General features: G+C 36.1%; 2 protein-coding genes, 1 non-coding gene and 1 pseudogene across 3 annotated transcripts; 2 read left to right on the top strand and 2 right to left on the bottom strand.

Moving 5' to 3' along the window:
* Positions 1-288: 288 nt before the first annotated feature.
* Positions 289-3687, top strand: LOC141828513 (mitochondrial import inner membrane translocase subunit TIM14-3-like; annotated as a pseudogene).
* Positions 3688-8788: 5101 nt separating this feature from the next.
* TRNAR-CCG (transfer RNA arginine (anticodon CCG)) lies at positions 8789-8861 on the bottom strand. The gene has a single exon. It is a non-coding gene; the product is annotated as a tRNA-Arg (tRNA).
* A 378-nt stretch (positions 8862-9239) lies between these two features.
* LOC141826916 (protein PAT1 homolog 1-like) lies at positions 9240-17483 on the top strand. Its single transcript, XM_074714241.1, has 6 exons — positions 9240-9326; positions 9400-9496; positions 10021-10163; positions 11261-11317; positions 13177-13246; positions 14999-17483. The coding sequence occupies exons 2-6, from the start codon at positions 9427-9429 to the stop codon at positions 17047-17049; spliced, it is 2391 nt and encodes a 796-aa protein (XP_074570342.1). The 5' UTR covers positions 9240-9326; positions 9400-9426; the 3' UTR covers positions 17050-17483.
* A 100-nt stretch (positions 17484-17583) lies between these two features.
* On the bottom strand, positions 17584-19422 carry LOC141826928 (pentatricopeptide repeat-containing protein At4g13650-like). Its single transcript, XM_074714248.1, has one exon. It carries the CDS (start codon positions 19420-19422, stop codon positions 17584-17586), a length of 1839 nt encoding a protein of 612 aa, XP_074570349.1.
* Positions 19423-24711: the final 5289 nt, after the last annotated feature.

The following is a 24711-nucleotide window of genomic DNA, read 5'->3' as shown; positions in this document are numbered from 1 at the left end:
GTCCATCTAACAATTTTACTCACAATTGTTATACAAGTCTCAACTCACCCAATTTAATTTCAAAAACAAGCTTAGAATTCTAAATATTTATATTAAAATTTAATTTTAATGATAAAAAATATGATTTTAGAATCGACTACCGCTAGGCCAATTTAGACCGTGCCGGACCCGGTAACGGCTTCTTATGCCAGCCGACCCGGCCCGGCCTGGAGAGCAAAGAAGCCGCCGCCCGCACCGACGCCGGCGATACACCGCCCTTTTTGTTTCTTGTAGCCCAAGCCATGGGAATCCATATAAATCCCAATCCCTCTCCCTCTTCCTCGCCGCTCACCTCCTCCTCCCTTGCTCCGTAATCTCTGCTCCGAAGAACGCAACTCTTTCGCCCTAAGTTCATCTCAGGTACTTCAACCACTCCGCCCTCGAATTTGCCTTGTCAGATGTCGTTTCCATGGTGAAAAAACGTGCCTTTTAGTTTAGGGTATGAGTTCTGATCAAATGCCTACCTTGTCTGTTTTTTTTTTGGGTGCATGAAGCAGTGAGATTGCTTGGATTTGGATAGATTGGTTGGATATCTCAGTGCTGTGATCTTAATGGTACGTAATGATTCCAATGTTTAGTTAATCTTTTTTAAATGCTCGTTGCAGGTTTTCCGAATTTTGCTTAGTTAGTGATATTTTGATACCTGCAAAGTTTGAACTTTTTTTTTTTCCATTGGTGATGAATGGTAGAGATGTTATGACAAGATACCAATTTATTTGATGAATTTTGAGCTCTTTGTTTTGACGTCCCAATGAACGATGGTAAACGAAGAGGATAAAGCACATTTTCTTTTTATGATGAATAGCTTTGATTAGCTTTTTGTCTAGCTTTCGATGATGAGTTACAAAGTATGGACATCACTTCAATATCAATGTTTCCTCTATTCCCCAAACGAAATAAAGAGAGAAAAAATATCGTTCGATTTGTCACTTTTAAGACTTATAAAAGTTTAGATTCTATTTACCCGGAAGGAAGGATAGGGAGGTCTAGTTCATGGAAATCTTCATTCATCGGCTCCAAATTTCAGTAGTAAGAAGTCTCCTCTCCTCTCAACGTGTTCACTTAGTTTTAGCCAGGTGAACACTGAACACTGCGACCATTGAAGTAGAGATGAGAATTGGTGTTATGTTGTGTTAATCAATTCATAAACAAGTTGTGTTTTTATAAGGTGTATGAACTAAATTTTCTAAAAAGTTAGGTTATATGATATAAAGGCTATATATGTTTTTAAAATAAATTATCTTTGTAAATTGGTCAATTCATATCAACCCATTTATATGTTAGGATTATGCCATATCACTTTAGGATTTTGTTTCTACTAATTGTGTTTTGGATTAGATTAGATTGACTCATGTGTAATATTGTCGACTCTAAAAAAGGAAGGAAAAAATGATCATTCTCCCTAACATGACGAGTTCTAATGTGAGAAGTGGGGCATTAGGCATTGGATGAGGTTGGCATCAAGTGAGGTCGTGACGGGTGACCGATGGGGAGGCGACACGATAACTCATGAGGCAATGTGGCAAGTTGAAGTAGGCAAGGCAATGTGGCAAGTTGTAGTAGGCTGGGGCAATGTGGTAAGGTGAAGTGGGCGTCGGAGAAGCTGAGTGTAAACTTGTGCCTTTACTTTCTCCTCTTTTCTTATCTCCTTTGTGTCGAGGTAGAGGGGGTAAGTAGGAGTGAGGACTGAGGAAGAGGAAGTAAGTAGGAACCGTAATTTTTATTCCTTCTTTCTCTAATCTCTTTCCTCTCTCTCTTCTATCCTCACAGTTTTTGTACATGAAGAATTTTAGAATTCATTAGTAAATATATCTACATTTATTATTGGAACTTTGTAGAATCCAAAGTCTCTATGATCAAATGTATTTTCTCTCATTGTTTAAGCATATACAATCTTGTATCCCTTTTCATGTCATTCACAATAACACAACCCTGATTGCAGAAACTATTGAACTCCAAATATTCAGTTTTGTTTGGGAAAAAGGAGCATTAATATTGTCTTTCATTAACTATTAGACTGTCCCTGTAGATATGATAGTATGAAATAGTCCAATACTTTACTAGTGTTCAGTACAGCTCTTTTGCTGCATTCCATTTATTTGTCTATTTGTCAACATTTGCCCTTTTTTCATTCCAATCCATTGGAGAGTTGAGGATTCTAACTTAAATAGTTGTTTTTGAGAGTGCTAATTACCATCTCCAACTTGGTCTTTCTCATGAACCAGCATTATAATAGCTATATCTGTTACTAACATAAACTGAAGTATATGATTGATCAATAGATATCGGTGATTCTGATCTTAGTTCTCTCCTATACCAGTTGCTTTAGCCTTTATGGTTCAAAGATGGCCTCTTGTAGCTTAAAGAGTCAGATGAATTGAAATTGTAATATTCCAAAGTTTAGAAGTGAGATCTCTCATACTGATTTCATGCTTGAATACCATTACAATAAGTTATTTTCGAGAAATTTTAGTAGGACCGTAAGTGAACTAAATGTTTGTGAGCAAATTCAGTGTTCAGCTTGGTAAGAGCTGGATATATCTATTCCATATATACAAGATCAATTAAATGAACAATCTTGAACAACTTATTAATTAAATGAACAAGTTTGAACACGTGTTTAGCTTCTTAATATTCATAATAAAGATTGTGAATTGGTTGTGAACAATGTCCACAAACAAAGTTTCTGGATCATGTTCATCAACAAAGTTCTTATCAAACATGTAAATAGACAAACAAGTAGTTTTCAAAATGAACAAATAACTAACTAATCAAATAAGTTTAAAATGTAAAAGTTTCAAACAAACTCAGGCTTGATAACATCTAAACAAACTAAATTTAAGTCAAGATTAAACAAAGCTAAAGCTTATAAAAAGAAACCAAATAACTGTTTCAATGGTTTACTTCGTTTTAGGCTTGGCATGATCTGATTCTATTACATTATCAAAAAAGTTTGAGCAATACAAAGTTTGGCATGACTTGGTTCATTTACAACCTTAAGATTTAGTATTGCTGAAGATCTTGAGCATTTATAATTCCTGATTTCTTCTTTTTGAATTCCAATTTCCATCTAATAGTTAGTATCCATGATATGGTTCATTTGTGATGCTTTCATGACATCCTTTCATCACTACAGACAACTCCTTTAATTGCAAGTCTAACTGTGGCTGCTGCTGCGATGGGAGGTCGATACATGATTCAGGCATGGCAGGCGTTTAAAGCTCGCCCTGTTGTTCCTCGAGTCCGTAGGTTCTATCCCGGCGGTTTCGAGCAGCAGATGACGAAGCGAGAAGCCTCATTGATTCTTGGCGTGAGGTATGTCCAACTCTGGTTCCTCTAACGGAATGCTATCTGTCTCATCTGTTCCTTCTTACGCAAACTTGGACTTGGACTTGTTGCAGAGAGCATTCTCCGCCGGACAAGATCAAGGAGGCTCACAGGAGAGTGATGGTGGCGAACCACCCGGACAGCGGAAGGAAGCCATTACCTCGCTTCGAAGATCAACGAGGCCAAGGACATGCTGGCGGGTAAATTGAGAGGTGGTTCATCCGTGTTTTGATTTCTTTAGTGATCACAATTCACAGATATGATGAATTTGACGCTCCATAAGAGTACTGTTCCAGCTTTTACAAAGGACTAACTAACTAACTAACTACATTCTCTGACCTTAACAATTTTATTTTTCAATTTCTTGGAACAATTGAGATGATTCACAGAGTCCATTTTGTAAGAATTGAGTTTTACTCACACATGGAAATAATATTGCAATTGTTAGTGTTAATTCTCAGTTTATTCTCGTGAAGAGGTAATTTGCTAAGTGATGCCCATTTATTAAACGGAGAATGATACATAGGATTAGGATGGGTTATCAATTTATCAATGAATATGATTTTGGTTAAATTTTTTATAAAAATCAAAAGCATCTCTGATTATCAAAATGGGTGTTTTTTTAAAAAAAAATAGTGTTTAATATTTTTTATTTCAATTGAAATATTATTATAGTAGCTATATAGTGATAGTAACCATTGTAATGTATTAAAATAAATAAATTTAATTTAGTTTTAAAAAATATTATTATAGTGTTTTTTACTTTTGACTAAGTTAATAAAAATATTTATTTTAATATATAATAACTAGCCTTATATATTATAATTGTTATATAAGTATGCGTAAGAATATTTATTTTTTGTTACATGTAAATTTTTCTATGAATAACTATTTAATAGTAATTATGATAACTTAGTAATAACAAATTAAAATAGCTATTTAAAGTTTAAAAATGGTTTGTTTGATGGAAGTGGGCTCCGAGGAATTTAGTGAATCCAGCGCACACCGGCCTGTTATCCTTCCACCGTTAAAAGCGGATGGGTCTGATTGCTCTGTGAAACCAGCCTGACCAATTGCCCTCCACATTATGACCCGGACGAAGCAAGCCTACGCCCAATTGTAACGGCTCACTATCAACTTGGACTGGACAGGCCAGTGATCGTACGGTGAGTCCACGCCTCGAAACCCAACGACATCATCCAAACCATTCATCGCCCCCGCTTGGGTCACAAGCCGCCGCAATACGGCTCGGCGATCGAGACGCAAAGGAGAATCACTATAATGGGTAGAAGCTAATTGAGATAGAACGATGTGGGACTAAAAGAGTTCCCTTTGGGACGGAAGATGCGATCTTGCGTCCAGGCGACGAGCGCGAGATGGTCTGTGGTGGCGTTGGCCTTGGCGGTGGCTGCGCAGTCTTCGATTGCCACCGCGGGCGGCGGGGGAGGAAGACTAGAAGCGGAAGCCAGGAAAAGAAGCAGGCCGCTGCTCCCTTTCCCCCTTTCGTCCTCCTGCGATTTCTCTTGTCGACAAAATCACGCGAAGATTGAAGAAGCTACAAACAACCTCTCCACTAGGTTGCATTTGCAGATTAACTGAATGAGATTATTCTTAGTCCTCTCCTACTTAATTAATTCTTGTATTCCGCATATGTTGTTTCTTGACATATTGTGATCGATATAACATAATCTCTGTAATTTGTTTGATTAAATCCGTGTGTTCTGATTGGTTGTTCGTATTGCAAAGTAGAGCCGAGAGTTAGAGAAGTAGCTTGAGATAATTTAGAAGATTTATTAAACGGAGAATGACCCAAAGGATAAGGACGGATTGCCAATTTATCAGTGAATGATTTTTGTTTTTTTTTTTGTTTTTATAAAAATCAAAAGCATCTCTAATTATTATTAATGATATGGTTGGTATCTAACCCACTGCTAGATCAGTAGGATAGGTCTACATCATCCAGTGGACGACAACCCAAGCTTGAGTGCATTGCATTCCCCATTTGGAAGAAAATTTTTGTAAATACGCCGTAGCTAGAGTATTTTGAGTCCAAATGGATTTTTGAAATGGATTGAACTCTAGAATAGAGCCTAGTGATTAAGCACCACGGGAGTCGAGTGATTGGGCGCTCGAGTGTCAATTGCTGAATGCTTCGAGAGGGAGTGGTCGAGCACCTTTAGTCGCGTGTTGATCATGGCCAAGTGATGAGTGTTATCTGTTGAGTGTCAACTGTCAAGTGGGTTACACTTTTGACTGCCTGACAGTACGAATATAACTAGAGCTCAAATAGTTATCAACTGTCAATGTTGGAGGGATATCATCAAGGTCTACTTCGACTCTCTTCTTTAAGCAACGGTACATTTGGGTTGTGACCTAGGGACCTGTGGTTCGATCCCCAGCTACGGCGTATTTGCAGGAATTTTCCTCCAAATGAGGAACACAATCAAAGGATGCTGGGCATCTGGATTGGCCGCCGTATGCGCTTCCCGATTTACCCTGGTGGTCGGTGGGAAACTTCCGTGGACCGGGCCGGCCACCCCCAGGGATTGAATCCATGAGACTGACTGGGATTTCATCATTTTTTTAAGCGTAGGACATTGATTCAAATGCTACTTTATCTGGGATTAATGAATGAGTGTTTTTTAAATAAAAATAAAATAGTATTTAATATTTATTATTTTAAAAATACTTTTATTTCAATTGAAATATTATTACAATAATTATACATTACTGTTTTAAAACTATGTATTAAAATAAATAAATTTAATTTAGTTAAAAATAGTATTAATAAAAAATTTATAAATATTTTTAATTATATTAAAATAATTTTGACTGAGTTAATAAAAAAATTAATATTAAAAAACAATATATATTATTTTTATTAAGTTAAACTTAAAAAAAATATTTACTTTAATATATAATAACTAGCTCTATATATTATAACTATTATATCAGTATGCAATAAGGATATTTTACGCAAAGATATTTTTAAATTAAAAAAATATGATAAACGCGATTTAATTAATTTTTTAAAGCACCTCAGAAACGATAACGTCCAAAGATTTTATCAGCACCGCTTGGATCACAAGCTACCGCAATTCAGCTCAAGCATGGATAACGAAGTAGAAACAATATATATGGTAGATGAAAATGGATATAGAACAATGTGGGACTAAAAGAGTTCGCTTTGGGGGCCAGAAGCTAAGAGTTAAAGTAGTTTTAGATAATTTAGAAAAACTATTAAATGGAGAATGTTCCGGATAAAGATGGATTGTCAATTTATCATGGAATAATTTTTGGTTATTTTTTTTACAGAAAATCAAAAGCATATCTAATTATTCGACACAAATCAAAAAGAAATTAGGTAAATCATCGAAAGAGCATTTTTTTTTAAATTAAAAGGACGTTCATATGATATTTTATACCTAAAATATTATTTATTCTTACTCGGTAGTACTACAATATATAATAATTATAAAATTATTACAACGTAAAAAATTAATTATTTTATTTTAATTAAAATATTATAATTTAAAATAATTATAGAAGTTATTAAATAGTTAATACATGATTATGATTATAGTTAAACTTTAAAATTATAAATTCTAAATTTTAAAATTAAAATACTATTATATCAAAATATAATTTAATGACTTTATCAAAATTATTTAAATTTTATTAAAATTATTTTAAATTGATCAAAATTATTTTAAAATAGTTATAAAATTATTAAATAATTGCTACACATCTATAGTTAAACTTTAAATCTTGAACACTATTATATTAAAATATTATTTACTTAATCAAAATTATTTAAATTTTATTAAAATTATTTTAAAATAATTATGAAAGCTACTAAACATAATTATAACTAAATTGTAAATTCTAAATCTAAATCATAATCTTATTATATCAAAATATTTTTAATAACTTATTTAAAATTATTTAAATTTATCAATATCATAATTTTTTAATTGTAGAAATTATTAAATAGTTAATACATTATTATAACAGTGCAATTAACCACTATAATAATATTAAAAATAAAGATATTCTCTATGATGGAATTCTCTTTTGATTTTTTATTTGAAAAAATATCTTTTTCTGATTTACTTAATTTGGAGCGATCTGATTATTAGAATGAGTGTTTTTTTGTAAAAGAATTAAATAATGTTTAATATATTTTTATTTTAAAAATACTTTTTTATTTCAATTGAAATATTGTTATATTATCTCTATAGGTACTACTGTTTGACTGTGTATTAAAATAAAATAATTTAATTTTACTATTTTTAAAGTGTTTAAATTATATCAAAGTAATTTTGATTAAGTTAGTAAAAAATTTTAATATAAAACTATATATTATTTTTATTAAGTTAAACTTTGGAAATTATTTACTTGAGTATATAATAACTAGCTCTATATATTATAACTGTTATTATCAGTATGCAATAAGGATATTTTACATATAGATATTTTTAAAATAAAAAATATGGCAAATTTATTTATCTATGGAGAACTATTTAATCGAGAAAAATAAATTTTATAGTTAATAAAAAATGATTTGTTTGATGGAAGTGGAATCCCAGGAATTTAGTGGATCTAATGTACACCGGCCTATTATCCTTCCACCGTTGAAAGCGGGTGGGTCTGATTGCTCTGTGAAACCAGCCTGATCAATTACCCTCCACATTATGAGCCGGACGAAGCGGGCCTACGCTCGATTATACCGGCTCGCAATCAACTTGGACCGGATAGGCCAGCGATCGTACGGTCAGAATCCACACCTGGAAATCCAACGACATCATCCAAATCATTCATCGCCCCCGCTTGGGTCACAAGCCGCCGCTACTCGGCTCGGCGATCGAGGAATCAAGCACAATCAATATACGAATGAAAGAAATGGCAGATAGAACGATGTGGGACTAAAAGAGTTCGTTTTGGGATGAGCTCTCGCTTCGCGCCGGCGAGCGCGAGATGGTGAGCGGTGGCGCTGGCCTTGACGGCGGCCGCACCGTCGTCGATTGCCACCGCGGGCGGCGGGGGAGTAAGGTTAGAAGGGGAAGCAAGGGAAAGAGGCAGGCCGCTGCTCTCTTCCCCCTTTCGTCCTCTCCCTGCCTGCGATTTCTCTTGTCGACAAAAACACGCGAAGGTTGAAGAAGCTACAAACAACGTCTCCACCAGCTTGCATTTGCAGATTAACTGAATGAGATTATTCTTAATCCTCTCCTACTTAATTCATTTCAACCTGTGTATTGTGATTGGTTGTTCATATTGCAAAGTAGAACTGAGAAATGAAGTACTTTTAGAAGATGATTATTTCAATAAAACAGGGTTTAATCCCGCAGTCATACACGTGAACGAGAAGGTTGTTTTTTTTTTTTCAAAAACAAAAAAAAAAAGGGGAACAAAAATGTATTTTCGATCGCGATGGGACTCGAACCCACAATCTCCCGCTCCGGAGGCGAGCGCCTTATCCATTAGGCCACGCGATCAACACATTCAGGTTGCTTGCTAATAAATTAAATGTTAAATAAATTAATGTAAAGGTTTATTATTTGAAATTTTACCATTTGAGTTGTATGTTAAAACTTTTATAGGTTGTAAATTATTTATAATTGTAATACAAAGACATTGTTCCAAGTTGAGGACAAGTGTTAGTAAAAAGGTAACACACAACTTGAAAATAATAGTGTACCCTCATGTAAGTGAAGTACACAATTTATTTGAAGGACTTTAGTGTAAATTATGAAGCTTAAAGGAGTAAAAATGAAATTAAACACACCCAAAATCGATTCCCCCTTGATACGCTGCGATACCTTTTATTCCTTTTCTTCTCTATTTCTCTCGGTCGTTTATCTGTGGGGCGAGGCCAAGCGCCACGCTCTCCTCTCGACCGACCAGCCTCGCTTCCAGATCTCAGCTGGCGAAGAACCCTAATCCTTTTTTTCCGATCGGAGGTGGGCGGAACTCCTTCGCCCGTCCTTATGCTTCCGCCGACCGGCGTCACCTTTTGCTGTTTTTGGTCTTCAGGGCGTTAGCCTTCGGCGTACGGGCGCCATGAAGGGGCTCGATGCGGAAGGAAACCCTAGGAGCGATGCCATCGGGAGCTTCTCCGCCGGTGGATCAGGTGGGTGTTTGCTTCTTCGTATCATTGGGATCGCTGTGGACCTTAAAGTTCTCCTTCCTTTTCTCTTATCGTATGCTGGAAATCAATCTTATATGCACTAAGCAGATCTGTAAGTTGCATCGCTGATGGACCTGGAAATCGATGCTTGAATTTCTTTATCCTTGTTTACAAGGAGCAGTCTGAATGCTGCTTAATGTTAATATGAAGCTTAGGTTGTGCTCGAGTTATTGTCAAATTTTGGTTCAAGGGTTTTGCAACTTTGCAAAATATGTACAGTGAGCGTCAGTTTGTTACCCACCCCAATGCATTTTAGACAAAATTTCTCTGTTTTATAATTAATTTTTGCTGGAAGGCGTTTTTGATGCTCTTTCTTTTGCTATTCGGGTACCTTTCTTTTTGGTGCTCTTGCTGCCAATCCTAAATGGTAGTCGGAATTGACGTTTTTTCTTTTTATCGTTGTAGCAAGAGCTTATCTTACCCAATGCAGCTCATAGACTTGTAACTTGGTTTTATGCTCTGTGCAGATAGTCTTCTGTTTGATGCTTCACAATATGCATTCTTCAATAAGGGTGGCGTGGAGGAAGTTGAGTTAGGTGGTTTGGAGTATGATGATTACTTTCTTGGTCTTGAGGAGGAATCCAAGTTTCCTTCTCTTGGGGATAAAGAGGTGAGTTAGTTTTATTAATACAAATCTTTGGGCTGTAGCTGCTGATCTCTTGCTGGAATGGAGGTAGGTTTCATTGTGCAATTGATAGCCAACATCAGATTGTGTTAAGTACCATGATCCATGAGTTGTGATCATTTCTTTTAGCCATTTTCTTTATTTGGATAGGTTAGGCATTTTAGATATGGGTGCCTAAAGGGCAGATATTTGCTCAAGAAATCACCAGAGAATAACATACCACTTTGATTCCATTGTGGTTTGACCCATGCGATTGTCTTTGTGCAAATTGCTTAGTATGAATAAACCAATGGGGTTAAACATCAGGATAGTCTAACAAGCTGGATTTAGCAAGCACTAATATGATAGGTGCTAGCTAACCAAAATTGGCAAATACAAAAAAGATTAGGTGGAGGAGGAGCATTTGCATATACATTATCAGTTACTTGGGCTCAGTGGATATGTCTCCATGCTGACATGACACACTCAAATATAGGTACCAAAAAAGAGTTTGAGCAACTGGACTCATTGCATGCAGAATGATGAGGAAAGAGAGATATGCTTTCCTTTTTCTGATATTTCTCATGATTTCATAGATACTAGTCCTTAAATATTGTTGGAAACCAACTTTATGATTATTTTGAATAGTGAGTATGACTATGGGTAGTTAGAGCACACTAAGATAGGTAGTTTTTGTAGGGTTACATGTAAGAATTTGTTACACCTTTAATGATCATGGTGTTTTGAGATTTCTTAGCATTGCCATTCATTATGCCATTTTTCGATACCTTAGATTTTTATTTTCGTTTCTTTCATTATCAATATTGATTTGTTTTGACCTTTCACCTGTTTCTTCCTTAGTCTAATTCATGTTTCTATCCTTTTCACTTTTGGTTTATCCTTACAAGATTGCCTTTTTTTCTTCTATAGCTTCTTTGGCTTAACTTTGTGCACCATTAATAACTATTTTTATTTAAGTTTTCTATATTATCAGAGTGTTGTCTGATCTTTTAGTTACTGTTATTATCTGCACAAATCTTATTTAAAATATTTTTGCAAACTTTTGTAGCTAAAATCACATTGTTTTATTGTGATTTCTGCAGATTGAAAGCTTAGGGTCCTTATCTGAGATTGATGACCTTGCCACAACCTTTAGAAAGGTAAATTTATACATGCTCATATGACTAGAATATCTTGTATTTTCACTTTGAGTCAGGTACTGCAATTTTCATAGAAGTCACATAATAATACAAAGTTCAAACAGTTCTGTTGAGTTCTTTAAGGGAGAAATAAATAATAATGCTATAAGAGGTTTGGTTGGTGGTATACGAATGTGTAAAGGTTCATGTGCTTATTTGTGATGGCTCCATTTTGTCTCATACTGTTTGTTGATATCTCTTACTTTTTTTACCATGCTTGGTTTATAATTGAGCTATATGGAAAATAGAAGAATGCTTCAAGGAAGGCATGCAGAAAATTATGACAATATTACATTAGATTGGCAGTTCCTTAGCAGTCCAGAACCACGCAACCAGTTCATCTGGAACTAGATTACCTTGATAGGGTGAAAAAGATGTCAGAAAATTGTGAGTTGGGGACACGACCCTCTCACTAACAAGTTGATGATGATTTCATATATCGTTGTCATCATCGTCATCACTATCATCATCATCAAGTAGATGAATTTGTCCCCAACTATTTGGGTCTATTATCTGAGTCTTTTTGTTCAATTAAGTTCTATGCAAAGCTATACCACCAGTAATATTCAAATGTTATATCGTGCTTTATTACTTGACCTAAATTCTTTGGTCTCTCTCTACCCATTTCACCTTCTAATCTAATCTATTCAACTCTTTTAAATATAGGATTAGTTGTCTTTGAACAATAGCCTGATTGTCATAACGTATTTTCTTTTTTTTTTTTTTCATTTATGGGATCTACACCTAATTTTTCTATTTATTCTTTGTAGTAACTCCATACATCCAACCTAACATTCTATTGTCTACAACATTAACTTTTTGTATCCTTTCATCTGTAAAGTAAGTCACCAAAGTCTTATAATGTCACTCAGCAAGTGAGCTTGTTTTGGTTACACACAATTCCATTGACACAATCTTTGTGCTAGCTTTTGTTTATTGGACCATGTCATTGTGACGCTAGATAACACTTGCAATATATTCTCACATAACACTTGAAAGATGATTTCACAAACACAATAAAAAATATACATCTTAACTAGATCATATAATTAAAATTGTAATAAAAATCTACAATGATATATCTTTCATAAATCGAAAATATAAAATAGTAGATATGCAACAAACATAAGGAAAGTAGGAAATCATATGCAAAATTTCAATCCCAATAGCAGTGATGTAATCAGAGCAAGAATAATAGTATTGCACCTAATGACTCACCTTAGCTTAATTTGGAATGAGTACGAATACAATGCACGTGTTACTACATTATGCAATGTTACACTTTGTAGAGCCCTCTGCCTCCAATTGTAGGTTGATTGTCGTGGCAGTTGTGTTGTCATGTTTTCCCTAAGGATGCATCTTATTTTTGCCATTTTAAAAAAATTTTCTTCTCTTTATTTTATCCATACAAATTCCCTTCTTAGTTTGTAGAATTTGAGGTTGTTATGTATTTGTGCTCTTGTAATTGTAGGTGGTCTTCACCTAATATATATTATATATACTCATGCATGGTTTAACCTACAATTCACACCTATGGAAAATTAGACTACTTGTTTTTTTGCCTATTTATCTAGATTTTTGTTTCTTATGTTCTTTTAGAGGCTTCAATATTATCCTTGTGCCTTCTTGTCGATGCTGGTTCTTTTTTTGCTTTTCTTATGTTCTCTGATAAGTGGCAGACTAAGTTTTAACAGAGGCTTGTATGCCTCTGGAGCCCTCTGATATTATCTGTCATATGATTTGCGATAAATTGTTATCATTTTTTTCTTGATTTCTACTTGCATCTTCTCTTTGCTGACTACCTATCTTTGTGCACTCAGCTCAATAGAGTTGTCAATGAACCAAGGAGCGTGGGTGTTATTGGTGATAGAGGGTCTTTTTCTAGAGAAAGTAAGTGATACTGCTATACTATTGCAAACTAATCTTTATGTGTTTGTTCTATCTCAGAAAAGATTTTAAGTTCTTGTAGGAGACATTATGTTTATTTTCTTTTGCATTTCTCACCCATGAGGAACTTTTAGAGTAATATCTAAAGATGCAAGTGACATAAAAGAATGATATTGCAACAGTCAGGATCTGAGGAAAAAATATAACGTGGATATTTCCAACCAAAATGTTGCATTTTGTCTTTTTTGGTGGTGTGTGTTTTGTATTCTGTCCCCTGTTTGCTACCTTTTTCTGGTTTTGTTAGCACTGATGTACTAAAATCTTGGTATACTGTTAAATGTTGCAACACTCAATTGTTTTTCGATCTAATAGTAAGATATATGATCACAATTGGAAGCGGCAAATATGATATATCAGTTGAAAATTGAGTCAATCATCAAAGCATGAACTTTCAGTTGAGAAGAGTGAGATCATATATTGACACAAGGAAGTGTAAAAAACTACCAGAAATTTGCCAATTGATAATGGTAGGAAAAGCCAGTATAAAGATTCAGGCAATGTTTGCTGTGTACTTGATAAAGATCAAAATGTGAAGGAAGCCTAATGCAATCTAAGATATCAAGGCGTTTGGTGGGAGATGGTTTAATCTATTATGTACACACCTGAAAGGAAGTATAATTCAATTGATATTAAAAGGAGTTGACTCACTCTTTCAATAGTAAAACAATTAAGGAAAGAATAGTTTACAAATTATTGGATGAGCACTATATATAGATATATGTTTGGAGATTAAATATATTGTATTAGAGTCATAAATTCTATTCATAAATTCTATGAGAGAATTCCTAGACATTTTTACTGTGGTGGATTTTAAAGAAGAAAAGGATTAATACATATATCCATGTGAGATGTAATAAGAACATGTATGATAATAAAGTGTTCGTAACCAAGTGTGTAACAAATGATTTTTTTTAATATTATTATTGTAAGTGTAAATTAAGGCTCATCTCTACGATCTTGTCATTTGTATTGATATCAGATGAACTTCTTAGTCATACTTAAAATAAATCTTCTTGTTTTATGCTTTTATCAACTGATATTATACTAACTAATGAGAGTGTAAATAGTGTCTGATTCAATCTTTATGGAGCCCTTAAGTTTTCTCTTAGTTCTATCTGATGACAAATGTAAAAATTAGTATCTAAATTCTTTTACTAATTCTTAAGTTCGATTAGAATATTATTGAGTCCTTTTTGTCATATTACCTTACTTTCTCAAAACTCCATCTATTATTTTCAGTATATACATTACATCCATTTTGAAAATGCCTTTATCCTTCTTATCATCCTCATTCAAACAGTATTCTCTTCTTCCTCTGCCTGTATCAATCTCCATGGATTTATTTTAGACTGGTACTGCTTCATACACTTTTCTCTTTACTTGATCTTGTTCTTCAGATCCTCCGAATGATAGATGTTCTATTCAACCATTTTATACTTGGCTCAATTTTCAAGCTTAACAAAAGTTCTAGTAGCGATTGATTCCTTTCTAAAATCATTGACCACGCTTCCAATTTATTCAAATCTCTATATAATCTTGATATAAAGTTGAGCCATTGCATATTATTTTCTGCTTCTAATCTTCTATGCTTTCTTCTCTGTTAACTATCACACTGTTAATCCTACTTCAAAATGGCTATATTTTCCTTTTAATTTTCTGGAAGAAAATTAACTCAAAAAGTTAACACCTACTCAGGTTCTTCTAATGCGGACTGGGCACAAGAAGCTGATTTTCCAAGCTGGATTGATCATCAAATATTTGATGCTGAAGATGTGCAGGAAAGCAAACGGTGGTCGTCACAACCACATGCTACTCCATCTCAATTTGATGAACTAAAGTCTCTGTACCGCACATCTTCTTATCCTCACCAACTGCAGCATCACCACTCAAGTGAATCAATCTCTGTGCCCAAGTCATCTTTCACTTCCTACCCACCACCTGGGGGACAAAGCCTTCCTCTAACACGCCATTCGAGCTTGCCATCAGTGGGTATAGCAGAGCAGATATCTACTCCAATTCCTTATTCTGGTCCTCAAAATCAGTTGGGAGGATTGCGCCATGGTCTTCACTATAATCCAAGTATGCAGTTTACACATTCTGGTGTTTCATCAGCCAGTATGCCAAGGAATTACTTGTTGAATCATTCTGACCTCTTTGCCGGGGAGAATTGCAACGTGTTGCCTGACTTATTTTCTCATCAGTTACCTCCACAAGGTGGTTTAATTTCACCACAGTTTCTGTCACAGCTACAACAGCAGAGATTGCTCCGACAATCCCTCACCCATTACTCTCACCTGCAACCTAATTTATTCAACCGGTATTATCATCCTCAGATGATGACGAATAACTTTGAGTCAGTTAGTGGAATGCCTAATTTTAGAGAGCATAGGTTAAAATCATCTCACAGAGGAAAACAGAATATGCGGTTGCCTCAATGGTCGGAAACTGGCAGCTTGAAGAGTGACAGTGGTTTTCAATTTAGATCAAAGTACATGTCCGGCCAAGAAATAGAAAGCATTCTGAAAATGCAGCATGCGGTGACACATATCACTGATCCTTATCTGGATGATTATTACCATCAAGCATGTCTTGCAAAAAAGTCATCTAATTTAAGATTAAAGCAACCATTTTGTCCAACATCAATAAAGGATCCTCCATCACGGTCACGTTCTAATAATGAATCTCATGTTCAGGTTGATGGACTTGGAAGAATTTCATTCTCTTCTGTTCGCAGGCCTCGTCCTCTCCTTGAGGTTGACATGCCATCTGCATCAGGTGATGATCAGAAACTCTCTATGAAGCCTCTTGAACAGGAGCCTATGCTGGCTGCTAGGATCACAATTGAAGATTGTATTAGCCTTCTTCTGGATGTGGATGATATTGATCGAGTTCTACAGAATAACCAACCACAGGACTGTGGATTGCAACTGAAGCGGAGAAGACAGGTTCTTCTTGATGTCATTGCTGCATCACTCCAGCTTGTTGATCCATTTGGCGCTGGTAAATCTGATAACTCAGTCACTTTTGCCCCAAAGGATGACCTTGTTTTCCTACGTATCATTTCTCTTCCAAAGGGTCGAAAGCTCATATCACGCTATCTTCACCTTCTGCCTCCTGGAAGTCATCCAACAAGAGTAGTCTGCATGGCCATTTTCCGCCACCTTAGGCTTTTGTTTGGCGGTCTACCTTCAGATCCTAGTGCAGCAGAAACAACCATCAATCTTTCCAAGACCGTGTCTTCATGTGTGCGCAATATGGAACTTAGCGCGCTCGGTGCTTGCATGGCTGCAGTGGTATGTTCGTCTGAACAACCACCTCTGCGTCCTATTGGAAGTTCAACTGGTGATGGAGCCAGCATAATTATAAAGTCTGTTCTCAATAGAGCTACGGAACTTCTAACAGAACCCCATGTCGCAAGCAACTACAGTTTCGCCAACCGGACTCTGTGGCAGGCATCCTTTGATGCTTTCTTTGGGCTTCTAACCAACTATTGCCTGAGCAAATATGACAGTATAATGCGAATGCTACTTGTCCAATCATCTGGCACTTCAATGGTTGGCCCTGAAGCAACCATAGCCATCAGCAGAGAGATGCCTGTCGAGCTGTTGCGTGCAAGTCTTCCTCACACAAACGAACATCAGCGCGAGATGCTGCTTGAATTTGCTCACAGGTCCATGCCTATTACCGATGCTGGTACCCATGGAGGTCAGAGCATACCTGAAAGTTCTGAGTCCGTGCCAGGATGATGCACCTAAAGATCCAAATCTCTCGATATCACTCGAGTGATTTTCATCTCTCTCCATTATGTTTGAATACATAGATACCTGATGGCACACCATCCTTAAATCCTGGATCACAAATCAGTCATTGGTTTCGGGTAAAACAGAGATAGTTTCACTCCTCACAAATCAGTCATAGGTTTCTGGTCGACATTCATGCAAGAACATTGTTAGAGTTGCAACTGGGTCTAATGTAGCTGTGAGTTGCAACTGTGGTTTCGTCGAGGGAGCTCAGTTTTAATTGCCTGCCTTAGTTCTCCTTGCAAATGTGATAGTGATAGAAGTTGTACAGGACCTTTTATCGCCATCCTTTCTTCAACTTGAAGAATTGCCAAGTTGTGTTTTATGTGCAGACTGATTAATTTAGGAGTGTTTAAATTCCATGTTGGTGGAATTTGTGATGGAATTTTCATGGGTGATATTTCAATTAAAATAATTAAAGTTAATACACTAGAAATATGTAAAAAAATTTCGTTTTTTTTTTTGTTAAATTCCTCCCATTTACAACGAATAAACTGAATGGTGATTGTGGTCTGCTACTTCCTGACTTTCGATCCAACTCTTCCCTGGGTCTTTCCTAACCCTTGCATCCTTCATCATAGCTCGAACAAAGGCCTTTCTTTCCCACATACTCGTCGAAGCGTACACCGTAGACAATGCGATGTAAGGCGAAGGGTCTTCTGGTCTCATTTCCATGATCCTTTGTGCCACTGATTTCACAAGATCGACGTTTCCATGGATCTTGCACGATGCAAGCAGAGCTTCCCAAATGAGTTGGTCAGGCTCAAATGGCATTGCGTTTATCAAGTCCATGGCATCCTGAAGCTTCCCAGCGCGACCGAACAGATCAACCATGCAAGCGTAATGCTCCAGCTTCGGCTCGAGCCCATGTTCTGCACTCATCGCACTGAAGTAGTTGCATCCCTGAGCCACCAGACCCAACCGGCTGCAAGATACCAGGACACCAACAAATGTGTAGTCATCTGGTCGAATGCCTTCTTCAGACATCTCGTCGAACAATTCTAGAGCTTCTCCTTCATGCCCATGTTGCGAAAACCCTGTGATCATGGCATTCCAAGAGACCACATCTCTATAATTCATCGACTCAAACAATATCCGCGCATGGTCTACGTGCCCACACTTAGCATACATCGCTATAAGAGAGTTATCGACAGAGAGATCGTCGTCATTCCCTGTCTTCATAGCCCGGCAATGCAACTGTTCGCCGGCGGCGAGACTTGCTATCGTCGAAGATGCTCGAATTGCACCCGAAATGCAATACTTAGCCGGACCGATTCCTCGCCGAAGCATCTCCCTAAACAAGACTATGGCTTCTTCTCCACATCCATTCTGACCATAGCAAGTCAGCAATGCAGTCCAAGAGATGATGTCTTTCACCCTCGACATCTTGAACAATCTCTCCGCCTTTTCGATCCGATTGCACCTTCCATACAGTGTGATCAAAGCATTGCAAACCGATACATCTGCTAAGAATCCCTGTCTCAGAGCATAACCATGAATCTCCTCTCCCAACCTCAATTCTTCCATGCCTGAACAAGCTCCGATGGCGCTCGCAACCATGAAACGATCGACGACCACATTGCTTCCGATCATGCTTCTGAAGAGATCTATCGCGTGCAGATCGTAGCCATTTTGGGTGTAGGCGACGAGCAGAGACGTCCATGAAACCACATCCATGTTCACCCTGGCAGAGAGCCTCACTGCTTCGTCGACGCTGCCACATCTTCCGTACATCGATATCAGAGCGCTGCCCAGTTGGTCATCGACCTGGACGCCGAGCTTCAGAACGCAGCCATGCACCTGCTTGGCTTGGCGGAGCCTTTCGGGTGCGTCGAAAAGCTTGATCAAACTGACGAATGTTCTGTCGACAGGCCAAATTCGATCGCCGATCATGTCCCGGAAGACAGCAAGAGCAGCTTCTCGCGTCTGATCGTCGCGGCTGGCGGCCAGGCAGGTGATGATGGAGGTGCAGATGACTGCGTCCTTTTGGTGAGTCTGGCGGAAGGTGCTGAATGACTCGTTAAGCTTCCCGCACTTGCCGTACATGTCGATCAGCGTGCTCGATACGAACCGATCTCTATCGACGCCGAGCTTGACCGCCGCGCAGTGCGTTTGCTGCCCAGATCTCAAGTCCCTGGCGCGAGAACAGCCCGCTATCACGGTTCCGAGGTGGCTGGCGAGAGGAAGCCGGCCGTTGCAGCCGCGCACCACCCCTCCGACCAGGAATTCCTTCAGAGAAGCCACGGAGAGGTTTACATCGCCGGAAAGCGGGGAGCGAGAGATTCCGGAGGAAGACGCGGTTGCGTTCGGGTGAGGCATTTCGTCACTTCCTCGAGAATAAAAAAAAAACGATCTACTTTCATTTGGTATTTCGGAATAAATTCTTTTGATCCTCTATACTCAATCAAATCCTCTTTTTTGATAATTGAATTGACCTCTACGGTCCCATATTTAGTAATTCCCGAATTATTTCTTCTGTATCGTGGATCATCAAAAAAAGCAAGAATACTATTTCTACGTAAAATACCCTGTTTTGGTATTTCGATTGAAATACCAAAACAGGGTATTAGTTCATTCTCTCGTTTTTGATCATATTGTAATGGGATGATGAATCTATTTCTTCGCTTTTTCGCCAAGAAATAAGAATTCCCTTGGATAATAGAAGGATATATAATATTCCAATGACCATTAGATATGGTTTGATCAGGTCTTGTTGAATAGTCAAGAATTTTCTTATCTTTTTTATCAGAAGTATCTAACAATTTATATCTTACTCGACCGTTAGTCATTGATAGATCAGAGATATATCTTTCTTCGACAGAAAAAGCATGAGGATTCATTTGATCTTGATCCTTGTGGAGCGAAAAAGACACTATACTAGATCTGCACGAACCTCCTGCTAATATCCATAAATGACTTGTTTTTAATAATAGATGAACATTACCATATGTATATTCAGGTGCATGGTGTACATCAGTACTCCAATGCATTTCTCCCTCTGATTCAGAATAAATATGTTTTCGTACCTTCTCTTTAAAATAAAAAGTGGACGTTCCAGCACGAATTTCAGCAATTACTTGTTCTGATTCTACATATTGATTATTTTGAACTAAAATCAAACTCTTTAGTGGAATATTTACATTATGTAGAATATCCCGACTCTCAATAGTTACATACAAGTCCATAGAACATAGAAAAGCGGGATGCCCATGACGGGTACGTGTGGGATGAACCAAATTCTCATTCAATTTTATTTTTCCATTAGAAGGAGCTCGTACATACTCGGCAGTACCACCTGTGAATACTCCACCGGTATGAAAAGTTCTTAATGTTAGTTGAGTCCCTGGTTCCCCAATTGATTGACCTGCAATAATACCTACAGCTTCTCCCAATTCGACCAGGTCACCATGAGTAGGACTCCGACCATAACATAATTGGCAGATCCAAGATGTACTCCTGCAAGTAAAGGGGGTTCTAATATATATTGGTTGTGCTCGAAAGGTTATGAATCGATTTATAAGTCCAATCCCAATATCTTGATTTCGAGTGGCAAGACATCGCAAACCAATATATATATCGTCTGCTAATACACGACCAATTAGTGTTTGGACAAAAATTTTTTCTGTCATACCATTTTGAGGGCTCACGGAAATACCTCGGATAGTACCACAATCTGTTCTACGTATAATAATGTGTTGAACTACTTCAACAAGTCTACGTGTGAGGTATCCAGCATCTGATGTTCGTACAGCAGTATCTACAACTCCTTTGCGAGCTCCATAGCAGGAAATTATATATTCTGTCAAAGAAAGTCCTTCACGTAAATTGCTTTGAATGGGTAAATCAATCATTTGTCCTTGGGGATCCGACATTAATCCTCTCATACCCACTAATTGATGTATCTGAGATGCATTTCCTCTAGCTCCCGAAAAGGACATTAGATGTACTGGATTAGAAGGATCAGTCATACGAAAATTAGGATTCATTTCTTGTCTCAAATATTCACTTGTAGCATACCATATCTCAATGGATTGACGTAATTTTTCTACCACATGTACATTCCCATAATGATGGTGTTTCTCTAAAATAAAACTTTGTTGTTCGGCGTCTTGGACTAACCATCCCTTCGAAGGGATTGTTAAAAGATCATCAATTCCTAATGAAATAGATGTAGCAGTGGCTTGCTGGAAACCCAAAGTTTTTACTTTGCGACTAGGTGGGAAGTCCTAGTAGGTCGGGTGGACCTAGGGGCAAAAAGTCATAGCTGCGGCTAGGTGGGAAGTCCTAGTAGGTCGGGTGGACCGAGGGACAAAAAGTCCTGGTGGGTCGAGGATTCAGACATCAAAAACGACGTTGAGGGGGGTCTATGGTCTTTTGTTTGAGGGGGGGATTGTTGTGTTGCAAGGGTGCAAACATAGTCCCACATCTAAAATACATGAAAAAGATCATGGGGTTAAAAGGATGGAAAGCATCTCCATTGGTATGTGATCTTTTGGGGAGAGTCCAAGAACAAAGCCATGAGGGCTTAGCCCCAAAGTGGATAATATCATACCATTGTGGAGATATTTTGATTCCATCGGTTCTAACACTCTAGGTCCATCAATAAATTTTGATCGAAACTCATTGATAGACCTAAACGATTTAAATTTTTGAAATTTCTTAATGAGATGGAAGTGTGGAATGTGTAGAAGGTACATATGGTGAGAAATTTTGATCCTAAATCTCTTACACAAAGTTATAGGTCTGTGTTAATTTGCATAGTCTGAAACTTTTTAAACCTTTTGAGCAATGTTGGAAATCTTTTAAGATGATAACAAATAACATATTTGGACTCTTGGGCACTCTAGAAATTTACATGAGTTGGAATTAGTCTGATAAGAGCTTTCTAAGTCCATCTAATGAGTTTTGACCAAAACTCATTGATAGACCTAGACGATTGATATTTTTAAAATTTTACAATGAGATAGAAATGTGGAGTGTGTAGAAGGTTGATATGGTGAGAAATCATAGTTATGAGTCTCTCTACATGAAGTTATAGGCTCGTGTCAATTGACACAAAGTCTGAAATTTTCTAAATCATTTGAGCAATGTTGAAAATCCTTTACGATGATAACAAAAGACACTCTTGGACTCTCGGGCATTGTAGAAACCTACCAAAGTTGAAATGGTTCGATTAGAGCTCTTTAGATCCATCAATGAGTTTAGATCAAAACTTATTGATGAACCTGCCCATTGATCGAAACTCATTGATGGACCTAGGGTATTTGGATTTTTGAAATTTTATCATGAGACGGAAAAGGTTAGCGTGTAGAATGTATATATGATGTTCAATCCAAGTTCTAATATACATAGGCAAAGTTATAATCGTGTGCTAACTAGCACAGACTATAGTGTTGATTTTTGAAAATTAACGTTACAGTGTGTAATTAGAACCAACACTATGATGCTAATTTTTAAAGATCAGCACCATTTTAGTATTGATCTTCAAAAATTGACATCACAGTCTGTTCTAGTTGACACACGACCATAACTTCATCTATGTGTATTAGGATTATGATTTGACATCATATATATGCTTCTACACATTAACCTCTCAATCTCACAAAATTTCATAAATTCAAATATCCTAGGTCTATCAATGAGTTTTGATCAATTCCAACTCTTATAGGTTTCTACAGTGCTCGAGAGTACAAGGGTGTCCTTTGTTATCATTGTAAAGAATTCTCAACATTGCTCAATTGATTTAAAAGTTTTAGACTTTGTACCAATTAATACAGACCTATAATTTCATGCAAGAGATTGAAAATCAAGATTTCTTATCATATCTACCTATAGTCCACATTTTCATTTCATTGTAAAATTTTAAAAAATTTAAGTGGTCTATGTCCATCAATGAATTTCGATCAAAATTGATTGATGACCTTAGAGAGCTCTGATCGAGCTCATTCCAATTCATATAAGTTTCTATAGTGCCCAGGAGTCTATATATGTCATCCGTTATCATCCTAAAAGATTTTCAACATTGCTAAAAAGATTTAGAAAGTTTCATACTTTTTTACAAATTGACACATACCTAGAACTTCGTGTTGGAGATTCAGGATTAGGATTTCTTATCATATCTATCTTCTACCCATTCCATACTTCTATTTCATTGCAAAATTTCAGAAATCTAAATCGTTTAAGCCCATCAATGAGTTTCAATCAAAATCTATTGATGGACCTAGAGAGCTCCGATTGAGTTCATTCCAACTCTTATGGGTTTATTAGGTGAATTTGAGTCCAAATAAGTCATTTTTTAGTTTTAAGGTCCTTTTCAAGAACCCTTAAAATGATTTAAAACTTTCAGAATATTATAGTGTAGGTTTCTGAAGACCAACACCTTATAGTGCTGATCTTTAAAAATTAACACCACAACGATACTCGATACTATATTTAAGTTGTAGTGTTAATTTTTAATCTACACCAAAGTATTTTTATTTTTTTTATTATTTTGATTAATAAAATCAACTCTCATTATTAATTTTTTTTTTTATTTTTTTATAATTAGATATTAAAATTGAAGATATTAAAAAATAGAAAAGATATTTTTAATGTTCAATTAACTTTCTTTTTATATTTTTATAGTTTTTAAAAATTTAAAATTTAAAATAAATAAATTTAGAGGATTATTTATTAAAGTTTAAATGGTATTTATATAATTAGGTGTGTCTTTTAAAAATAATGAAAATTTAGTGCGAGTTTTGAGAATTCTAAAATTACGTACTTTAAAAATTTATCGTAGCTTCTATGATGCATGGGAAATTATATATTTTTTTGTTTTTAATAGATTTATTAAAAACACATAAACTACCGATATACTTTATGTCCATAGACCCTTACTTTTATTATTTCAAAATGATATTTTTGAAGAAAATATTAAAAAGGGTGTTGAATTTATTCTTTATTCGAAAAATAATTTTATTTTAATATATTATAAAATATAGTTAATGTTCTATAATAGAATAAAAATTATTAAACGTGATTTTGTTTATTTAATTTAATTAAAACTGTTTAAATATTGTTATGGCAAACTATAGTTGTTATAATACTATTAAATTAATTTAAGTTTAAAAAGAGTATTTTTATATAATAATATAATGATTTTGAATAAATTCAATTAAAAAATATTATAAAGGTAAAAATATGATAAGATATCATTTTTAATATTTTTTTAAATGACACGTACTTTGAGTGTTAAGAACCTAATCCGATTTCCCACCCCAAACACGAAACAAAATGTCAATGAGAGTTTTGATTTGATAATACGTCAGTTAACGTCACCTTAGGAGATGCTGTCGTCTTAAACCACTGTTTTATGTCTTGGACGGAACAGAGTCCTCGGACTTCTTAGGGCCGTCCGATTCCTTATAATTACGGAGAGAGACGACAGAAAGAGTTCTTGATGCGAAAAATGATAAGATATCTTTTAATATTTTTAAATGGCACGTACTTTGGACGATAATAAATATAACGAGTATTAACTACCTCATCCGATTTCTCACCCCAAACAGGAAACAAAATGTTAACGTGAGTTTTGTTATGATAGTACGTCATTTTACGTCACCTTAG

This window comes from Curcuma longa, chromosome 4 (genome assembly GCF_044706935.1).
Source record: "Curcuma longa cultivar G26 ecotype Majalengka, Jawa Barat chromosome 4, ITB_CL_G26_1.1, whole genome shotgun sequence".
NCBI classification, from domain to species: domain Eukaryota; kingdom Viridiplantae; phylum Streptophyta; class Magnoliopsida; order Zingiberales; family Zingiberaceae; genus Curcuma; species Curcuma longa.
This window is presented reverse-complemented; position numbering and strand designations above follow the sequence as displayed.